Raw genomic sequence first — 15,839 nt, 5'->3', positions numbered from 1 at the left:
TGAGCTTCTTCAAAATCACATGACACAGCACAGACCACCAAAATCTCAAACGGAACACAAAACTCGCTCTGTTGAAAAACTTCTTTCCTTTTTCTTTTCTTCTTTTTCCTCTTCATGAACAACGCAAATAACAACATTCTTTCAAAAGCGTTCCTACGAGGATTATCCTCCTCTACGGGAGAGATAGGCCGATGAAGTACGGAAATCGTCATATAGAATGGAGAGGGATTGTGGGATATCCGCAAAGTGTCGATCTTGGGTGCAGTGTCTGACTTGATCTCGTCTAATGGCGAGCTCGGTGGAAGGGACTGCAATGATTGGCTCTACAGCCTTTTGTAGAATCTGGACGAAGTGTATGGTGTCTAGTCGTGTGTTGTCGAAGTGGTCGGGGACACGGCACCTCGAGTAGCTGGAGGCGTCGCCAATGACATCGTTGACATGGCAAAGTCCGTAAGCCCGTAAGATCATACCCAAAGCTTCGGCCTCCGAGCTTAAGGCTTCGTGATCAGGATCATTCCATTGTCCTATCATGAAGTTATTCTATGCTAAGAGACCTATCTATCGATGGTAACCTGTTGAAGGAAGCTACCTTGCGCCGATCAACCCAAAACCTAGCAACATAGAAACGAACACGAAATGGACAAGAAACAAAAAAAAAAGAAGAACTCAAAAGGGCGTTGACAGGGACTCCATTAACCGAGTCGATCTCTGCCTGTTCCTCCAATGGCAAGTTGTCGGCCGACGTTGCCAAAGCAGACGCAGGCGCAGAAGAGAACACTTGCGAGCCATATGCGGACCGAAACACCCTCTTGTGTGAGGCCCGTCGGCAGCCCATATTCCAGGACAGTGCCATTCAACAGAGGAATGGTAGTCGCAGGAGTGTCTGCGGACGCTGGGACCAACTCCGGCTTGAGCCCCAGCACCACACCTGTTCCGGCTAGTCCCACCACGGTCGACAAAAGGAAGCCTGCCTTTGTGCGGTCAATGAGATACCACAGCACAGGGTTGACTAGAGCAAGAGTGGCAGACGCCTGAGTTGTTGATTCCCAGGGAAGTCTCCTCTGTGCAACAGAGCCCAGTCAGCGTTACAAGCCTTTAGATAGATAGATGCGAGTGATCAGAAAAACAGAAGAATTGAGATAGCTTACCAGAGCAAACGCAATTCCAACAAAGGCCCCAACACTCCGAGCCACTATAACCCAAGCAGGAGTACGATCTTCGCGGAGACGATTGTTCTCCTGCCCTTTGACGGTCTGGGAACGATCCGTATTCCACTCTCCAGCAAAAGAATCCAGCCAGGGAAGAACATTTCCCAGAGCCACTCCAGCCAGACCCCACAAACCCAGGTATTGCCAAGAGTCGTAGTAGCGAATATTCTCCAATTTCACCGGCGTAATCCAGTGATTCTCATGTAAATGAACTGTGATAACCCCATAGGCCACTCCGAAACCAAAGAGAAGCACGCTTCGGAACACCTGAGGCAGAATAACTCCACGGAATAGCCCATGACTGAGGCGCGACCGAGTTCTCTGAAGTGACTGGCGAACCGGCGTGTCAGGAGACGGTTTAATGATTGGTGGACTCTCCGAGATAGGTGTTTGTCCCTCGCCTTCGAATGCGGTCGGAGAATAAATGCCATAAAGGGTAGACGATGTCAGATTCATGATAGAAGCAGTGCGGCTTACGCTGCTCGAAGCGGCCTCCTTGGGATTGAGCAGATCAGAATTGGCGGGCTCCGCGGGAGTAGGAGATTCGGACGATTCGTTCGAAGCAGGCGTAAGGTCGAACACTCGCCGCGGACGAGGTTGAAGGATGGCGGGTTTATCAGCCATGATGTGCGATCTGCTGAATAAGGATATGGTATGCTTCGTAACAGGACAGAAATAAACAATCAGGTAGTTGCGGTCTCCCAAATCCAAATATGAGTTCAATACAGTATCGACAGATGAGGTGAAGTTCGTAACTGAGAATCCTCCGTGTTTATATCGCCGAAAATAGACCAATGCTAGGATGATGAAGGATGAAACGAACGCTCCCCTGTAAGTGAATGTGATCCCAGCACTAAAGTAAATAGCCAGCCTGATGGTGGCAAGGTACTGGGTGGGGAGACACCCAGAGAAGGGGAAAAAAAGGAGAAAGAGGTCAAGGACCTGTCAGGCGTGCAGCGACAGACCGGAAGCTGCTGTAGCTGTATGGAGTACTTCCGTAGCAATTCCAGCGCAGTCGCCCACTTAGCGGAGGGTTTAAACTGAGGAGATGAAGACGACTGAGAGCCGAGTCGTCCAAGAGCTGGAGTGGAGCACAACTTGCAGGTGCAATTTGGCGGCAAGATTCCCTGTGATCGGCGGACCTCTGGGGCACACAAACAATGGAAGGAGGACCAGTATACTACAGTTCTGGCTGAAATTCTATAAGAATCAAGGTGACACGTTTATATGTTAGTGTAACCTGACATAAAGATAAACACATTGACAAACGAGTGCAGTAGATGAGTGCGGATGTTTGTGCTGTGAGCAGATCCGAGAATTTTTGTTGAGCGTTCGTAGGACACAGGACAACGATGAAGGAGGCGGCGGATGCGTTCACATGTCAATAGTAATGGTCATTCTTGAGTCAATAGACGACATTATTGTATGGTAACCTCTCAACCATCCAGGGTTCCCCTCCACAAAGTCTACCTATGCTGTTTCATTTTCCCGTGGGACTTTCTACGATGCTCATACTGTAACTGAAATTGAAAATGATACAAAGTGATACATGGATCGCACTCGACAGCTCCAAGGCTGCTCTGCAGCAGCAGCCATCTCTCCACTTGAGTTGCACCACAGCCCTTGGACTGCCCAATAACAACGTTCGATCGGGTCTGAAATGTCTGGATGATGTCCATCTTAAGTCCGACGCCGCAGTTATCGGTCTTATCGGTCGCCGTTGTTTGACGTTTATTCATACCGAACTTTGACTGATGATCAGAAAACAATATTTTGCAGCTTATGCAGCGGAATTGAGTCCTGAGCACAAGTCCGCTCTGGGCACTCATAATCGTATGTGGCTACTGTACTCTGCTATGGTAATAAGTGGACATGGTCACATGGTCAAGGACACATTAATAATTTTGGAAAATGGGCAATGAGGAAGACAAAGTAAGAAACAGAGTGCTAAAATATGAAACGTCTAGTGCGACTTGTGAGAGCGTTCCAAGAAGAGACCCAATCATGAAAGCGGTGTTTCTACTAGACTTTGCCATCGTCTAGGACAGCAGTAGTATCACCTGCAACAGAAGAGGTCTCGCTGGCAGCGTATCCATTTCCGCCATCGAAAGTCGATGAGTTTTCGTCCACATCGACTCCACCATCTCCGTCGTCGAGATCCTCCTCGTCGTCAACTTCATCGTCGGATGTCAACGCTTCCGCGTCGTCATCTGCATCACCACCAATGAAACTATCCTCGTAACCAGGCTCTGCTGGGCGCGGGGATCGGTCGTCGCGATCCGCAACGTCATCCTCATCCCCGCTCCCTTCACCTAGCAGTTCGCGATCCAGATCGTCAAGGCCTTCGCCGTCGAGATCGGCGTCATCATCGGCCAGACGAATGGAAGGAGGCAGCGGCGAGAGTTCCTGGTTTTGTGAGGGAACGTCGAGATCATCCTTGCCAGCCACATCGGAAGAGGCCGCTCCAGCAACGCGACTAGGGCGACTTCGGCTGCTCTTGGAGCGAGCGGATGAGGCAGTTTGCCCCTTGGAGGCCTCGCCGGCCGTAGCACCAGAAGCACCAGCCTCTGCTTCGGCGAGCTTGCGTCTCGCATTGCGCGCGGCGCGGGCTCTGCTACGAGCGGACATCGAGGCTCGCCCACTCAGGTCAAGGGCATCCATGGCATAGCCGTTCTGCCTGGCTTTCTGGCGCTCCTCTCTCTCTTTCTTGCGGTCTCTCTTCGGACCATTCGCGTTTTCATAGTCCCAGCGGTCAAGCCTTCTGGCGGCCTTACGGATCACAGACAAGAAGTAGCCCGCGGATTCTCCAAAGTCTTCTTCTTCCTCGTGGTGAGGGATCAAGCCACCCTTTCCCCGTGAGACCTCCTCGTCCTCAGTGTCGTAACCTTCCGGAAGAGATTGCAACAAGCGACCGTAGCGTGCGAACGGGATTTCGCTTTCTCTCTTCGCTCGTAAAATTCGGTAAGCCTCGTTTTTACGCTTTGCCAGAAGATAATCGATACGCTGGCGCCGATTCTGTTCGACAGCCAGCTGGTGCTGTGTAAGTGGTCGAGGGCGGCGAGCTGAGGGAGGCTGACCGATTGTGGATTCGGTCACGAATCTATTCAGAATCGGATGACCTGAACCTGGAGGCGCCGGCGAGGACGCGTCGGGGGTCTGCTCCATCTTAGTCTTCAAAATCAGTCGCTGCTGACCGACCGAGCGGTTAAGAGACGACTCCCGCTTGGGTCGTTTGGACTCAGAACGCGATGATTGAGTAGGCGTCAGATAGCCTTCATCTGGATCCGCTGGACGCTTGGAAGGCGGCCGCATAGGATTGGTTCCATAATACGCGTCGTCTATATCATAGATAACCTTGGTTAACACATGACACCACGTGCTGGAGCATTGCACTGAACTTACACGCAGGACCTTCTCCTGGGCCCCCATCCAAGGGAGGTCGCCAAGGGAGCTGGTCTGAATTACCCTTTCGTGGACGCTTTGGCGGCCTGGGTAATGGCTCGTCCTCTTCTAGAATGCCTAGGACAACGTCAGCCCATGCACCGAAATGCAGAAAATAAGTTGACAGTCGCATGAACATACGTTTACGCTCCAAGCGTTTTGTTTCTCCGTATTCGATTTCCGAGGGCGTATCCACGTTTTCCTCGTTTGCCTGCTCTTCCGTGAGGCTCTCGAAGCTGGGCACTTTGATTGGCAGGCCCTCGGTTCCTTCACCATCCTGGCCCGGGCCGAATGGGTTGTTGAGGGCGGCTTCACGGGAGTAATCACTCTCCAAATACCACCACATCAACCATAAGAAGGCTCTTGCACGGCTCTTACTGCTGAGCGTGGATCTCATGACCAAGTCGAAGAAATCGCGGGGAGGGAAGAAGTGTAACTCGGACACCTTGGGAGCGTACTGTGCGAGGACAAAGATGAGATGCACCGGATTAGTCCGAGGGATGGGATGGCGTTTGATCTTCTCGAGCGTATTTGGCTGGTCAACATCCTCTGATGCACCCTTGAGGATCGACTTGAGACGAGGAGCATCCTGAAGCTGCTTGTATGCGTTGGGGTCTTGGTGTGCCTGCAGGGAAGGAATAGAGTGATAAGTCCGTAGTTGAGCGCGCATTTCGGGGAAAACTGAATTTGTCTCCAAGTCAGTCTCGAGATCCAATGGCACAAGTTTAAGGGAGGATTTAGAAAGGAATGAGATCGCGAAGAGCGCTGAGTGAAGAGACAAAAAGAAAGGCAAAACCATACAGTTCAAAGTGGTATTCATCCTCCCAAAGTTAACAAGCAGACAAACCATCGCCATATTAATGGCGGCTTGCTTATCGCTCTGCAGTTTGTCCTTAAGTATCTTGCTCGTCTTACTGCTCCTCGCCATCGCATCAATGTAAATATCCGCAAAATCCAAGCCCTTCTTGCCATCGGACCAGCGAGTGAACACTGGAGTCTTGTCCTCGAAGACCAATTTGAGAAACTGGTACTGGATGTCCTTGCGCCAGAGTGGCATACCATCTTCCTTTTTCAGATGCCTGATTTTGTTTCCTGAGTAGACGGAGCCAATGGTGCCATTCGCCTGACGCCTGATGCCAACCGTCGCGCTGACTGTACTGTGCGAAGGCTGCTCGTCCTGGGTTTCGGACTGCGCAAACGACTCGTCTGCGACGTTGCTTTCGACGTCGGCCATCTCCGAAGGGACCCCCGTCAATTCAGCAATTTCTCGCGAGGTAGGTGATTATCAATGTAGAAATTATCCACTCTCGCGAGTGGTCCGTACTTGTGGATTGTTGCTTCGTGCCCCAGGGGAAAAGGGGGGGGGGTTTCCGCCACACGCTGTCAGGCTTGAGTTATCGAGGACCGCGAAGCGTGTACCTATTTAAAGGGGAGGAAATGATGCCACAAGTTTATACCTAGAGTCAAGGAAGAATGAGAGAACAAAATGAAGATGAGAGCTGGATGCGATGTTGATAAATATAGACGAAGATGGACTCTGGTGTTGGATGAAGAGAAAAGAAAGTGGTTCGAGCAAAGGCAAAAGGAGCGTTGTGGGTGTTCTGGTGCCGATATTTTTCTGGCTTCCTTTCCGGATCTTTTGCCTTGCCGCAGCTTTGGTATACAGAGGTCATACTACCCAACCAACTACTAGGTACTGTTCTCTAATCATTCTTTCCTCCCTTATTACCTCGCAATGAGATGTATTTGATATAAGCTCTTGATGGCTGTAAGTAATATACTTCCATCCAATGATCAGAATATTCAAAACGAAATTACTCATTGCGGATTTCGCCTTTCGTATAGCATCCATGCAAAGATGCTCAACAATAGAGAGAGGAAGCCCCAGATTATGTAAGAACCTGCTTGAATGCGGACCTCTAGATGTATTGTATCTACACTGGAAATGCGAAGTTTGACGCCCTATTAATAGAGAAAAACAGAACCTCAGACGGAGGTCTGCTAAGCTGTATTGGGTGAGGAAGAGGAGGCTGGGAGTTTCCATCAGTGATGTTATTATTCCGTGCACTTGAGGTCAGTCTTTGCAAACCACTAGAAACACACCCACATTCCAACCACACACAAGAAGGAACTTGTCATTGCTCATCACCATCCAGAGAAACGAGAGGATTACTAAACCATAACTCTTTTATGCCATCGTCCGTTGAAGCTACAATGACACAGACAAAGTAGAACTTTTATTTGATAAAGGTAGCTCTCTTCTCTCGAGACTAAACGTCTCCGTGAGCTACGCCGTGCCGTTAGCAGGCCTAATGCCCCAAGCTGCTTCTGACTGTAAACGATGATGCCTCCGAACCAGCATGAACATCAAGGCGCCAGAAACCACAGCTTTACCCCCTCCGAGGATCCGAGTAATGAAACACAAAAAGACTCCCATTCGAACGTCAAGCCTCCCACGGACCCCAGTGCAGAGAATATTTTGTGGACACAGCAGCTCAAGTCAACGCCATAACACAATGCAAAAAAATCCCATCTATATCACTCGCATCGAGTAATTTATTCACCGCGGTAAAAGAAAAAGGAAAGTACACACAAGGAAAGAAAAGGCCCGTGGACACGATTGCCACGTGCACTCGCCCCTTTCATGCGGTGTGGATGCGCAGACTCGGAATAGCCGTTCAGAGTCGATGGAAAGTAATGACACAGCTCGGAGAAGAAAGCGTTGGTTTCCATGAAAAGGAATAACGCATGCACGTGTGACTAAGACTTCGAGCAAAAAGACGAAGAGATACAGAACAGGCCCGCCTTTAGATACCGAAACCGTAGAGATCTATGTTGCAAGACGCAGTCGATGCAGCTGCAATAGCACCGAGCATATGAAAACCATAAAAAGTACTTTTCTGGAAGACGAAAAGCCGGCACTCCCGCTCGGCGCGCATCGTTCAAGCGTACCTCCACATGGACGCTTGAAAAACAGGTAAGGGTATCTGAAAAAGACGGTCATAGCAGGAAATTCAACGCGATCTATGATAATCATGCAATGCCGATCAAGGCGCTTCTATCCATACCGACCGTATGGTTGGGCGCAGCGAGATGGAGATATCGGACCGCATCGAACGTCCCATTTCTAAGACGGAAAAGGCGAACGAAAAATAGCAATCGCGAAATGCTCAGCAGACAAAGAACACCCACAAACCCAAATCGAGGAGTCAGATAACATAGAAAATTGTAAAAGAGGAAGTCGTGGCGGTCGTGACAAAGCCGGTCCTGACAGAAAGGTGAGAAAAGGTAGAAGGACGAAGAGAGGTGCTTCAGGACTCGTTTTCCGATCGTAACCATCAGATGAAAGGCATGAGAGAAGACGAGCCATTCAGACCCAACGGCCTCGTCAAGGACCACAACCTCCTAGGTAATTTACCACCAGGAAGAGGGTCCAGTTGGGCCCGAGGGGTTTCCGTAGCTACCGCCGCCATAACCACCGCCGTAGCCACCACCGTAGGCTGGGGGAGCACCGTAGCCGCCAGCCCCGCCGCCATAGCTGCTTCCACTGGGAGCACCGTAGCCGCCGCCGAACGAGGGACCACCACCGCCAACGTTACCACCCATACGACGCATATCGCGAGTGGCATTGCCACCACGACCGCGGCCTCCACGGCCTCCGCGTCCACCATATCCGCTGCCTTCGCGAGCAATGCTCTCCAGGAAGGAAGGAACTTCTTGATGAGCCTCCTTGAGAAGGTCAATCAGCTCACGGACAACACCACGGTTGCTACGGTTGAAGAAGGCAGTAGCGATACCAGTGTTACCCGCACGACCGGTACGACCAATGCGATGAACGTAGTCATCAATGTCGGTGGGTAGATCATAGTTAATGACATGGGTGACGTTTGGAATATCAAGACCACGAGCAGCGACAGCAGTAGCAACCAAAATAGGGCAACGCCCGGAGCGGAACATCTCCAAAGCACGTTCACGCTCACGCTGGGTGCGATCACCGTGAATAGCAGTTGCAGGGAAGCGTTGGTTAAGCAGGAAGTCGGAAAGAGCATCCGCCATACGCTTGGTCTCCACGAAGATGAGAGTAAGACCGCTCGTGCCATGGGTGTGGAGGATATCAAGAAGGACGGAACGCTTGTCGTGATCCTCGACATACTCGACCTTCTGAGTAATGTTCTCAGAGGTGGAGCCAACACGACCGACGGAGAGGAACACGTAATCCTTCAGGAAGTCCCGGGCAAGCATCTGAATATCACGAGGGAAAGTGGCTGAGAACATCAGAGTTTGGCGCTCATTGACGTTAGGCATGTCTTCACCCTCTACGATGCGGCGAATCTGAGGCTCGAAACCCATGTCCAACATACGATCAGCCTCGTCGAGGACCAGGTACTTGATGTTAACCAGAGAGATGCGGCCACGCTCGATCAGGTCAACCAGACGACCAGGGGTAGCGACCAGGAGATCACAGCCACGCTCGATCTGACGGAGCTGAGAGCCAATATCGGCACCACCGTAGACGACACAGGGGCGAACCCAAGAGCGGTAAGCGAACTTGCGGGCTTCGTCAAAGATCTGAGAAACGAGCTCACGAGTGGGGGCGAGGATCAGGGAAGTAGGGTACGCCTTGCGTTGACGACCATAGCCGAACTGGCCGGAGGCCTGAGCAGGCACAGGGGAAGGGCCTGTCTGGAAGGCCTGAGAGAGAATGGGAAACAGGAAACCACCAGTCTTTCCGGAACCAGTCTGAGCACACGCCATGAGATCGCGACCGTTCATCACAATGGGAATGGAGTACTTCTGGACGGGAGTAGGGGTTTGATAGCGAGCGAGCTTGATGTTAGAAATCAAGTGGTCATCCAGCGGGGGGTTCGTGAAGGCATTGACAGGCTCGGGAACGTCGTGACCGGATGCTTCGACGGGGATATCGTCGTAGTTGGCGAAGTTGATACCAGTGCTCTGCTTGGTGGGATCGTTGGGAACACCGAAAAGCTCACGCTCTAGGCGGGCGTTTGCGGGACCGGGGATGTGCTTGCCGTCGCGCCACTGGCCGTCTCCAGAGCCTTTGGCAGAACCATGAGAACCGCCGTAGGAGCCTCCGTGTCCTGGGTGTCCGTAAGCATGTGGGTTAAAGGGCCGACGTTGAGTTTCCGTGGGAGTCCAGCTGATGTTACCATTGGGGACGTTGGGACCACGAGGGCTGAAGTCAGAGGCATTGGCATTAGCCCAGTTGCCACCGCGAGGAGCGTTTCTGCAAGAAGTACGCCAAGGTCAGCCAAAATGAACACAGACAAGCATATTGATATTTGAGAAGGATCGCGAAATACATACCTTGGGCCGTTCCAAGCACCAGCACCAGGAGCCGGACCGGGGGGGGAAGCAGCGGCACCGTCGACGTTAGCGCCCATGGTGCGCTGACGGAGATGGGGAGGGATGTAGGCAGCGCGGCCGTTTGAAGGGGGAGCAGCAGGCGCGTGCTGGGATTCGTTAAGGGACAGATTTCCCATCTTCAAGCTGTCGGCCATGATTGCGGTGATTTCTGAAACTATGTCAGATCAATGAGCAAGCCGATTCAACAGTACAGTGTCTAAAGATAGTCGAAATAATCGGATCTGCTGACTCCGAGGACGGTGGTTGTAAACGTACAATCGAAGAGTTGCTTAGCGTTCTTTTTGCTCGAGAACGTGACACAGACAATCTGTTTCAGAGATTATCTGTTGTAAGGAAGGCTTGAGATTCTTTTCGAAATCAAGAATCTGTACAGTATGAGAGAAGAGAGAAACTTCAAACAAAAACGTGTCTCTCTATCGTCGAGTGGCGACGTAGCAAAGGTCTCAAAGCAGAGAATTAACACAAGTTAGAAACTGAGAAGACCTGAAGGGAGAAAAAAAAAAGACTGAAAACAGCGTTCTCCCAGATCTAACCCTCTATCAAATCTTGCAAAAGAAGAAAAGAAAAAGGGAGGAAGAGAAAGACAGTATTAGGTGGAGAGATGTTTGGGGGAAGAAAGAAGGAGGAAAATGGAAATTTAGATTAAGTAGTAGCCGATAGATGGGAGGGGGAGAGTGGAAAGAGGTTTTGTGGGAAGGGCGAGAAGATCCAGCGAGGAACTTTTGAGGAAATGGGAATTACTGACTGACACCAGGAGGCGAATAAAAAGAAAAAAGAAATTTTTTTTTTAAAAAAAAAAAAAAAAACCTTGATTTAAAATGGGTGAAAAAGGAAAGGGAAGGGTCTGACTGGACATCCAGATAACCTTACACGCTGGGCCCAGTCTTTCTGTCTCCCGTGAATTTTCACCTGTTCTTGCTTGGGTCCTCATAACCGTACCAATCTTATTACTGTTGAATTAAATAGAATCATGATTGGTCATTATTATGCACCATGAATGTCTTCAGATCAAATAGATATCTACTACACACATAAGTAGATCCTTTATGTGCTCGAATACATTAATGGCAAATCTTGCAATGATTACGGAGCGGATGTGTCTTCTCTGGGTCAGGTTCAGACACCAGGTTAAAGCAAGGTAGAAATCCGTAACTTTGGATTTGTGGACCTGCTGAAAGGCTAAATGACTTCGAATTTACTACAGTGACACACATCTGCAGACTATCTACCTAGGCTAGATAGGTCTACTTTTATGTACTTGGATGCTATCAAGTTATCAACGTCATCTAATTACTTCTGGCTATTGATCTTGGGTTCTCAATAGTATCAGGCGACAAAAAGCAATTCTATTTATTCGTCCAATCTTCGTACCCCTAGTCCCTGAGTCGACTATCCTGTTTCTCTTGTCAGCGTGTGCTAGGACAGCGTCATGTTTGATTCAATGTCACCTACCACGAGTACCAAGGGATACTTGCAAGATACTTCCGTATGTACTGCTTTTCGGGCGTGCCAACCCCACCCAAGTGACGAGCTCCAGGTTGCCACTACATTTGCCACCACCTACTGGCGGTAATCCGGACTGTGTGATAGCGGGTCAAAGGTATCACGCAGCATCTATCGAGCTTGAATATCACGTTATGAAATATGTATTCCATTTACGGGTCTATGTAAACTACTGAGGTTTGGCACCAACACTGTTGGCTAGACCTCGCTCTTCTCATTGAACTGCTTGGCCTTCTTACTGATCTTCACCGCGATGAAAACCATAGCGATGAAAATGGAAAGGAATGCAACGTTGCGAAGAGAATAAGCGGAAGATTCGGACAGAGTTGATATTTCTGACGGCTCACCATCGTAAAGCCCATCAGCTGGATCTTGTTCTGAGCGTCATCCAACCATCAGCATATTTGATTGCATATCAAAGCAGCAAGGACTGACCAGGAACAGGTCTACAGCTCCTCGTGGCTACCTTTGGTGGATTCGTCTTTGATCTGTCCACTTTTGACGATCTTGACTGTCTCCGCAGGCTTGTCGCCAGGACCCTTGGGAACATTTTCGATCTGTTCGACGACCTCGTAGCCCTCAAGAACCTCACCAAAAACAACATGGCGACCATCGAGCCAACTAGCAGTACATGAGGTATTAGTTGGCGGTTCGTATAAACCGGCAAGCAAATCACAGAAGGTAAACTCACGGAGTAGGAACGGTGGTAATGAAGAACTGAGAGCCGTTGGTATCCTTGCCAGCGTTTGCCATGCCTAGTATAGTTAGAGAACGGCGACGTTCGAGTCAATGGTTCAAGGAGTGCCGTACTCAGAAGTCCTTTGCGGGTGTGCCTAAGCTTGAAGTTCTCATCCGCGAATTTCTCGCCGTAGATCGACTTTCCACCGGTACCTACAAGTCAAGTACTGTCAGCACATTCGCTGTTACCAATTGATATGGATATGCAGAACATACCGTCACCACGGGTGAAGTCACCGCCCTGGATCATGAAGCTCTTGATGACACGGTGGAAGGTAGAGCCCTCATAACCGAAGCCCTTCTCACCGGTAGCGAGAGCGCTGCGTTACGTTTAGTAGGGGTCGCTGAAACATTTTCGATTGATTGAACAACCGTACCGGAAGTTCTCAGCTGTCTATATCCAGGCCGTCCCATTAGTGTCCAGTCCAGATCTTAGAAGCAGTGCTGCAGAATAGGGCGATGCCTACCTTAGGGACAGTCTTGCCGTACAATCCAAGCACGATTCTTCCTAGAGGTTTGTCTCCATGCTCAATGTCAAAGAAAACCTATGTAACCAATCGTTAGATGCGTATATTAAAAACGCAAAGGACTTGCTTACCTTGCTTGTGATCTTTGGGCCTCGTGGCTCCTTAGTCTCCTCGGCGTGGACCAGAGCGAGTCCAACCGCGAAGACCAGGAAGAAGGACAAGAACAGACTTTTAAAATTCATAGTTGCTCACAATTGCCGGCAGAGTAGATTGCGGGCAATGATTGTGAAAAGTCTATGGGATAGATTGGGACTGAAGGAGGTCGAGGCCAGCTTGCAGTAATCCATATCGTGCGGAGATGCCAAGACAATTTGAATGGACAAGCGGCGTAATTTTCAAATCCATTTGCTGTAAATCCGCTGGAATGTGGAGCAAAATGTGCGAACTGTTCAACAAGGCAAAGCGTTTGATACAAAATCCCAGTAATTTTCATATATTCACAGAGTCAGCTCGGAGAAATGTTTTTGCAGCGTAGTTTCTTCCGCTTCCTGATCATCAACTGCGATCAATGATGGCTGTCCAGCGCAATCGGAAGAAGAGAAATCGTTTCTAGGAACTGCGATTCCAGCTAGTTATCCAAGATGGTATTGCCCAAGTTCAACTCACGCAATTATGCATTCTTACTGTAATCTAGGTCTTCATTCTGGGTGTGAATTTTCCTGAGCGGAATCTCGTCAAGGCAAGCGCATCTCTGTCCCAAAGACTCAGACCACCCGGCCATTTCTCTGTTTGTTCATAAATTATCGACACGATTCTGACGATTAACATAGAAATCCCTCGAGACGTTCTTCGGTGTTGGCCCCCAGGTTTCTGCACGTCTCCTCGCCCGCTTCCACATCCACCCCACATGTAAGGTTGGCGAGCTTGCGAACAAGCAGGTTCTGGACCTTACAGCTGCTTTATCCGACATGAAGATCGAGAATGATCTCCGGAGGCAGATTCTTGATGATATCAAGCGGCTGAAGGAGTCGGGTTCATACCGTGGCAGACGCCATGCGTTGGGATTGCCGGTTAGGGGACAGAGAACGAGGACACAGGTGGGTTATCCTTTTACGTTTGCGGGTTTGATCCGGACTCGTTCGTGTTACGAGTTGGAGACAAGGAAAGGCGGTGCATACTGACAAGATCCACAGATTTCGACCGCAGTCAAGCTCAATCGTATGGAAAGAAGACTGTGACTTTGAATATGTTGGCTGCTATACTTCAAGGCATGGTAATGGCGTTATGCTCGTTGGCACTTTATGTACTTTTGAAATTTCTATATCCATGTATCATATTATAGGCAGAGAATGCGAAACTAAAAGCAGATGAGATATCTTCTTCGGTATGTGCTCTTTCATCTCTCCAAAACGAATCTCATAGTGTCTAAATCAGTCATGACAAAATCATGCTTGTATATTGGAAAGAGACAAGAATAACTCCAACTTTTCGTACTCCACTAAGAAACCAAAAGAATATTTGCGATACATATTATGCGGACAATACGCCTTCGCCCCGGTTGATCTGAATTCTCTTATCCTCTCCCGCACTAACGATGCCAACTGTCTTGTCCCAGCAAACACTGAAGACCTTGACACCTTCGCCTCCAACGCGCTTAGTATCTGACCTTCCTTGCTCCTCCAGACTCTTCCGTGAGATGGAGTAGACGCTCTCGCCAACGGCACCGTCTTTATCGGTTTTCGTGGCACGGATATCCCAGATGCGACATGTGCCGTCGTGGCTTCCACTGATCAGACCATATGTACTGTGAGGGTCTCGAGCCAACGAGACGACGGCGTTCGTGTGACCCCGCAATGTCATGGCAGAGATTGTCGTCGCTGATGCGCGGGGGTCAATGAGAGTAATGTGGCGCGCGGATGTTCCCGCAGCGAGCAGGTTGAGCTCCGGGAGATGCTCAAGAGAAAGCAGCGAGTGAGACGTCGTCCGGGTGTCCACCAGAGCAGAGGTGACAAGGTCCCATGTGCGCATTGAATGGTCCCAAGAAGCCGAGTAACCAACTGTCGAGTCCTTCGCATCGAAGATAGCAGCAGATACGGGTGCGGTGTGCGAGGACAAGAGTGCCAATGGCCCTCGCTGGGGAACAGTCACAGAAGAGTTCAGCTTTCTCCTCTTAGAGCTCCTTGATGCAGCCGATGGCAGCAGGTCGTCTGGCGCGGCGGGGGCGTCCGATTTCTTCGTCGACCAGAAGCCGACACTATTATCTGAGGAGGCGGATAGTATACGGTTCGAGAGCGCGTGCACGGCCAGAGAATTTATGCCAGACTTGTGCCCATACAGCTCGAGCTGGGGAGCTATTGTGCCCGAGAATCCTTCATCACTCTCAGCATATTTCCATAGACGCACTGTACGATCAAGACCCGCCGATGCGATCTGGTTCGGTGTGACGAATTTGGCCGCTTTGATGGATGCCGTATGCCCCCCATCGGCGGCCGCCGGGGAAGTCGCAACAATCTGAGATGACATGTTCCATACCCGAAGCAAGCCGTCGTAGCTGCCAGAAAGGATCTTCTCTTGACCTTGAGAGATTGTCGCAGATGCCCAGGTGGCAGCGGGAGAGGTTGCAGAGAGCACATCAGTGGAGCTAACCCAGTCATCGTGCTGGAAGGATGCGATGTGCAGCGGGGGGATCAATGCTCTGACATATTCAATCTCCAAAGTCGTCTCGGCAGAGATACCATTGGCTGTTAGATATTCATCGATCGAAGTTCGCAGAAATGTACCGTTGATCAGAAACTCGAATGGTATCGGTTTGTCGTTACCAAGGAGTTTGTTCACCAGTGTCGAAAGCGCATATCGTCGCAGACCTGTAGTAAGCAGACGCGTCAGATTTGCGACAATTTAGTCGAATGATACCAGAAGGAAATGACCTACTTGTAGGAACCAAGATGGGTCCAGTGTTATCTGGCAGCGCAATATCTTCCTGTTTGCTGGTGAGCTGCACGCGGACCTGTCGCTGGGCAGCAGACGAGGTTGCAGTAGCATCAGAATTTGAGCCGTCGTTCATATTGAACTCTGGACAGTAACTATCCCAGAAGAA

The 15,839-nt window shown here is 50.1% G+C and overlaps 6 protein-coding genes and 1 non-coding gene across 7 annotated transcripts; 2 read left to right on the top strand and 5 right to left on the bottom strand.

Annotated features, from left to right (window-relative positions):
* Positions 1 to 112: 112 nt before the first annotated feature.
* AFUA_4G07685 lies at positions 113 to 329 on the top strand. The gene has a single exon (XR_013344505.1). It is a non-coding gene; the product is annotated as an uncharacterized ncRNA (non-coding RNA).
* insA (INSIG family protein) lies at positions 117 to 2,465 on the bottom strand. Its single transcript, XM_746964.2, has 2 exons — positions 1,149 to 2,465; positions 117 to 1,061 (listed from the first exon to the last, which is right to left on the bottom strand). The coding sequence occupies exons 1-2, from the start codon at positions 1,830 to 1,832 to the stop codon at positions 693 to 695; spliced, it is 1,053 nt and encodes a 350-aa protein (XP_752057.1). The 5' UTR covers positions 1,833 to 2,465; the 3' UTR covers positions 117 to 692.
* A 355-nt stretch (positions 2,466 to 2,820) lies between these two features.
* Positions 2,821 to 6,318, bottom strand: AFUA_4G07670 (uncharacterized protein). The gene is made up of 4 exons (XM_077804594.1): positions 5,451 to 6,318; positions 4,791 to 5,330; positions 4,611 to 4,727; positions 2,821 to 4,546 (listed from the first exon to the last, which is right to left on the bottom strand). Exons 1-4 carry the CDS (start codon positions 5,881 to 5,883, stop codon positions 3,231 to 3,233), a joined length of 2,406 nt encoding a protein of 801 aa, XP_077660740.1. The 5' UTR covers positions 5,884 to 6,318; the 3' UTR covers positions 2,821 to 3,230.
* Positions 6,319 to 6,549: 231 nt separating this feature from the next.
* Positions 6,550 to 10,761, bottom strand: ded1 (DEAD/DEAH box helicase). Its single transcript, XM_746966.2, has 3 exons — positions 10,290 to 10,761; positions 9,975 to 10,182; positions 6,550 to 9,894 (listed from the first exon to the last, which is right to left on the bottom strand). Exons 2-3 carry the CDS (start codon positions 10,166 to 10,168, stop codon positions 8,064 to 8,066), a joined length of 2,025 nt encoding a protein of 674 aa, XP_752059.1. The 5' UTR covers positions 10,169 to 10,182; positions 10,290 to 10,761; the 3' UTR covers positions 6,550 to 8,063.
* Positions 10,762 to 10,849: 88 nt separating this feature from the next.
* cyp6 (peptidylprolyl isomerase) lies at positions 10,850 to 12,984 on the bottom strand (the record flags this gene model as incomplete). The annotated part of the gene is made up of 7 exons (XM_746967.2): positions 10,850 to 12,158; positions 12,229 to 12,292; positions 12,348 to 12,428; positions 12,492 to 12,595; positions 12,653 to 12,669; positions 12,743 to 12,820; positions 12,874 to 12,984. 7 exons carry the CDS (start codon positions 12,982 to 12,984, stop codon positions 11,984 to 11,986), a joined length of 630 nt encoding a protein of 209 aa, XP_752060.1. The 3' UTR covers positions 10,850 to 11,983.
* Positions 12,985 to 13,117: 133 nt separating this feature from the next.
* On the top strand, positions 13,118 to 14,171 carry AFUA_4G07640 (mitochondrial 37S ribosomal protein uS13m; the record flags this gene model as incomplete). The annotated part of the gene is made up of 5 exons (XM_746968.1): positions 13,118 to 13,152; positions 13,246 to 13,273; positions 13,437 to 13,529; positions 13,573 to 13,839; positions 14,085 to 14,171. The coding sequence occupies 5 exons, from the start codon at positions 13,118 to 13,120 to the stop codon at positions 14,169 to 14,171; spliced, it is 510 nt and encodes a 169-aa protein (XP_752061.1).
* A 101-nt stretch (positions 14,172 to 14,272) lies between these two features.
* ytm1 (WD repeat WDR12/YTM1 family ribosome biogenesis protein) lies at positions 14,273 to 15,806 on the bottom strand (the record flags this gene model as incomplete). Its single annotated transcript, XM_746969.1, has 2 exons — positions 14,273 to 15,606; positions 15,674 to 15,806. The coding sequence occupies 2 exons, from the start codon at positions 15,804 to 15,806 to the stop codon at positions 14,273 to 14,275; spliced, it is 1,467 nt and encodes a 488-aa protein (XP_752062.1).
* Between the last annotated feature and the right edge of the window lie 33 nt (positions 15,807 to 15,839).

The sequence above is a fragment of the Aspergillus fumigatus genome, chromosome 4 (genome assembly GCF_000002655.1).
Source record: "Aspergillus fumigatus Af293 chromosome 4, whole genome shotgun sequence".
Lineage (NCBI taxonomy): Eukaryota > Fungi > Ascomycota > Eurotiomycetes > Eurotiales > Aspergillaceae > Aspergillus > Aspergillus fumigatus.
Note: the sequence above shows the minus strand (reverse complement) of the source record. Positions and strands in the feature narration are given on the sequence as shown.

What these genes read in the sequence shown, in the direction of transcription:
- AFUA_4G07670 (XM_077804594.1), bottom strand. Translation starts at nt 5,883, where the DNA reads ATGGCCGACGTCGAAAGCAACGTCGCAGACGAGTCGTTTGCGCAGTCC. An exon ending in AAAACGCTTGGAGCGTAAAC is followed by an intron (nt 4,728 to 4,790) that starts GTATGTTCATGC and finishes ACGTTGTCCTAG; the next exon opens with GCATTCTAGAAGAGGACGAG. An exon ending in CCCAGGAGAAGGTCCTGCGT is followed by an intron (nt 4,547 to 4,610) that starts GTAAGTTCAGTG and finishes TCTATGATATAG; the next exon opens with ACGACGCGTATTATGGAACC.
- ded1 (XM_746966.2), bottom strand. Translation starts at nt 10,168, where the DNA reads ATGGCCGACAGCTTGAAGATGGGAAATCTGTCCCTTAACGAATCCCAG. An exon ending in GGTGCTTGGAACGGCCCAAG is followed by an intron (nt 9,895 to 9,974) that starts GTATGTATTTCG and finishes TACTTCTTGCAG; the next exon opens with AAACGCTCCTCGCGGTGGCA.
- insA (XM_746964.2), bottom strand. Translation starts at nt 1,832, where the DNA reads ATGGCTGATAAACCCGCCATCCTTCAACCTCGTCCGCGGCGAGTGTTC. An exon ending in TTGGAATTGCGTTTGCTCTG is followed by an intron (nt 1,062 to 1,148) that starts GTAAGCTATCTC and finishes TCTGTTGCACAG; the next exon opens with AGGAGACTTCCCTGGGAATC.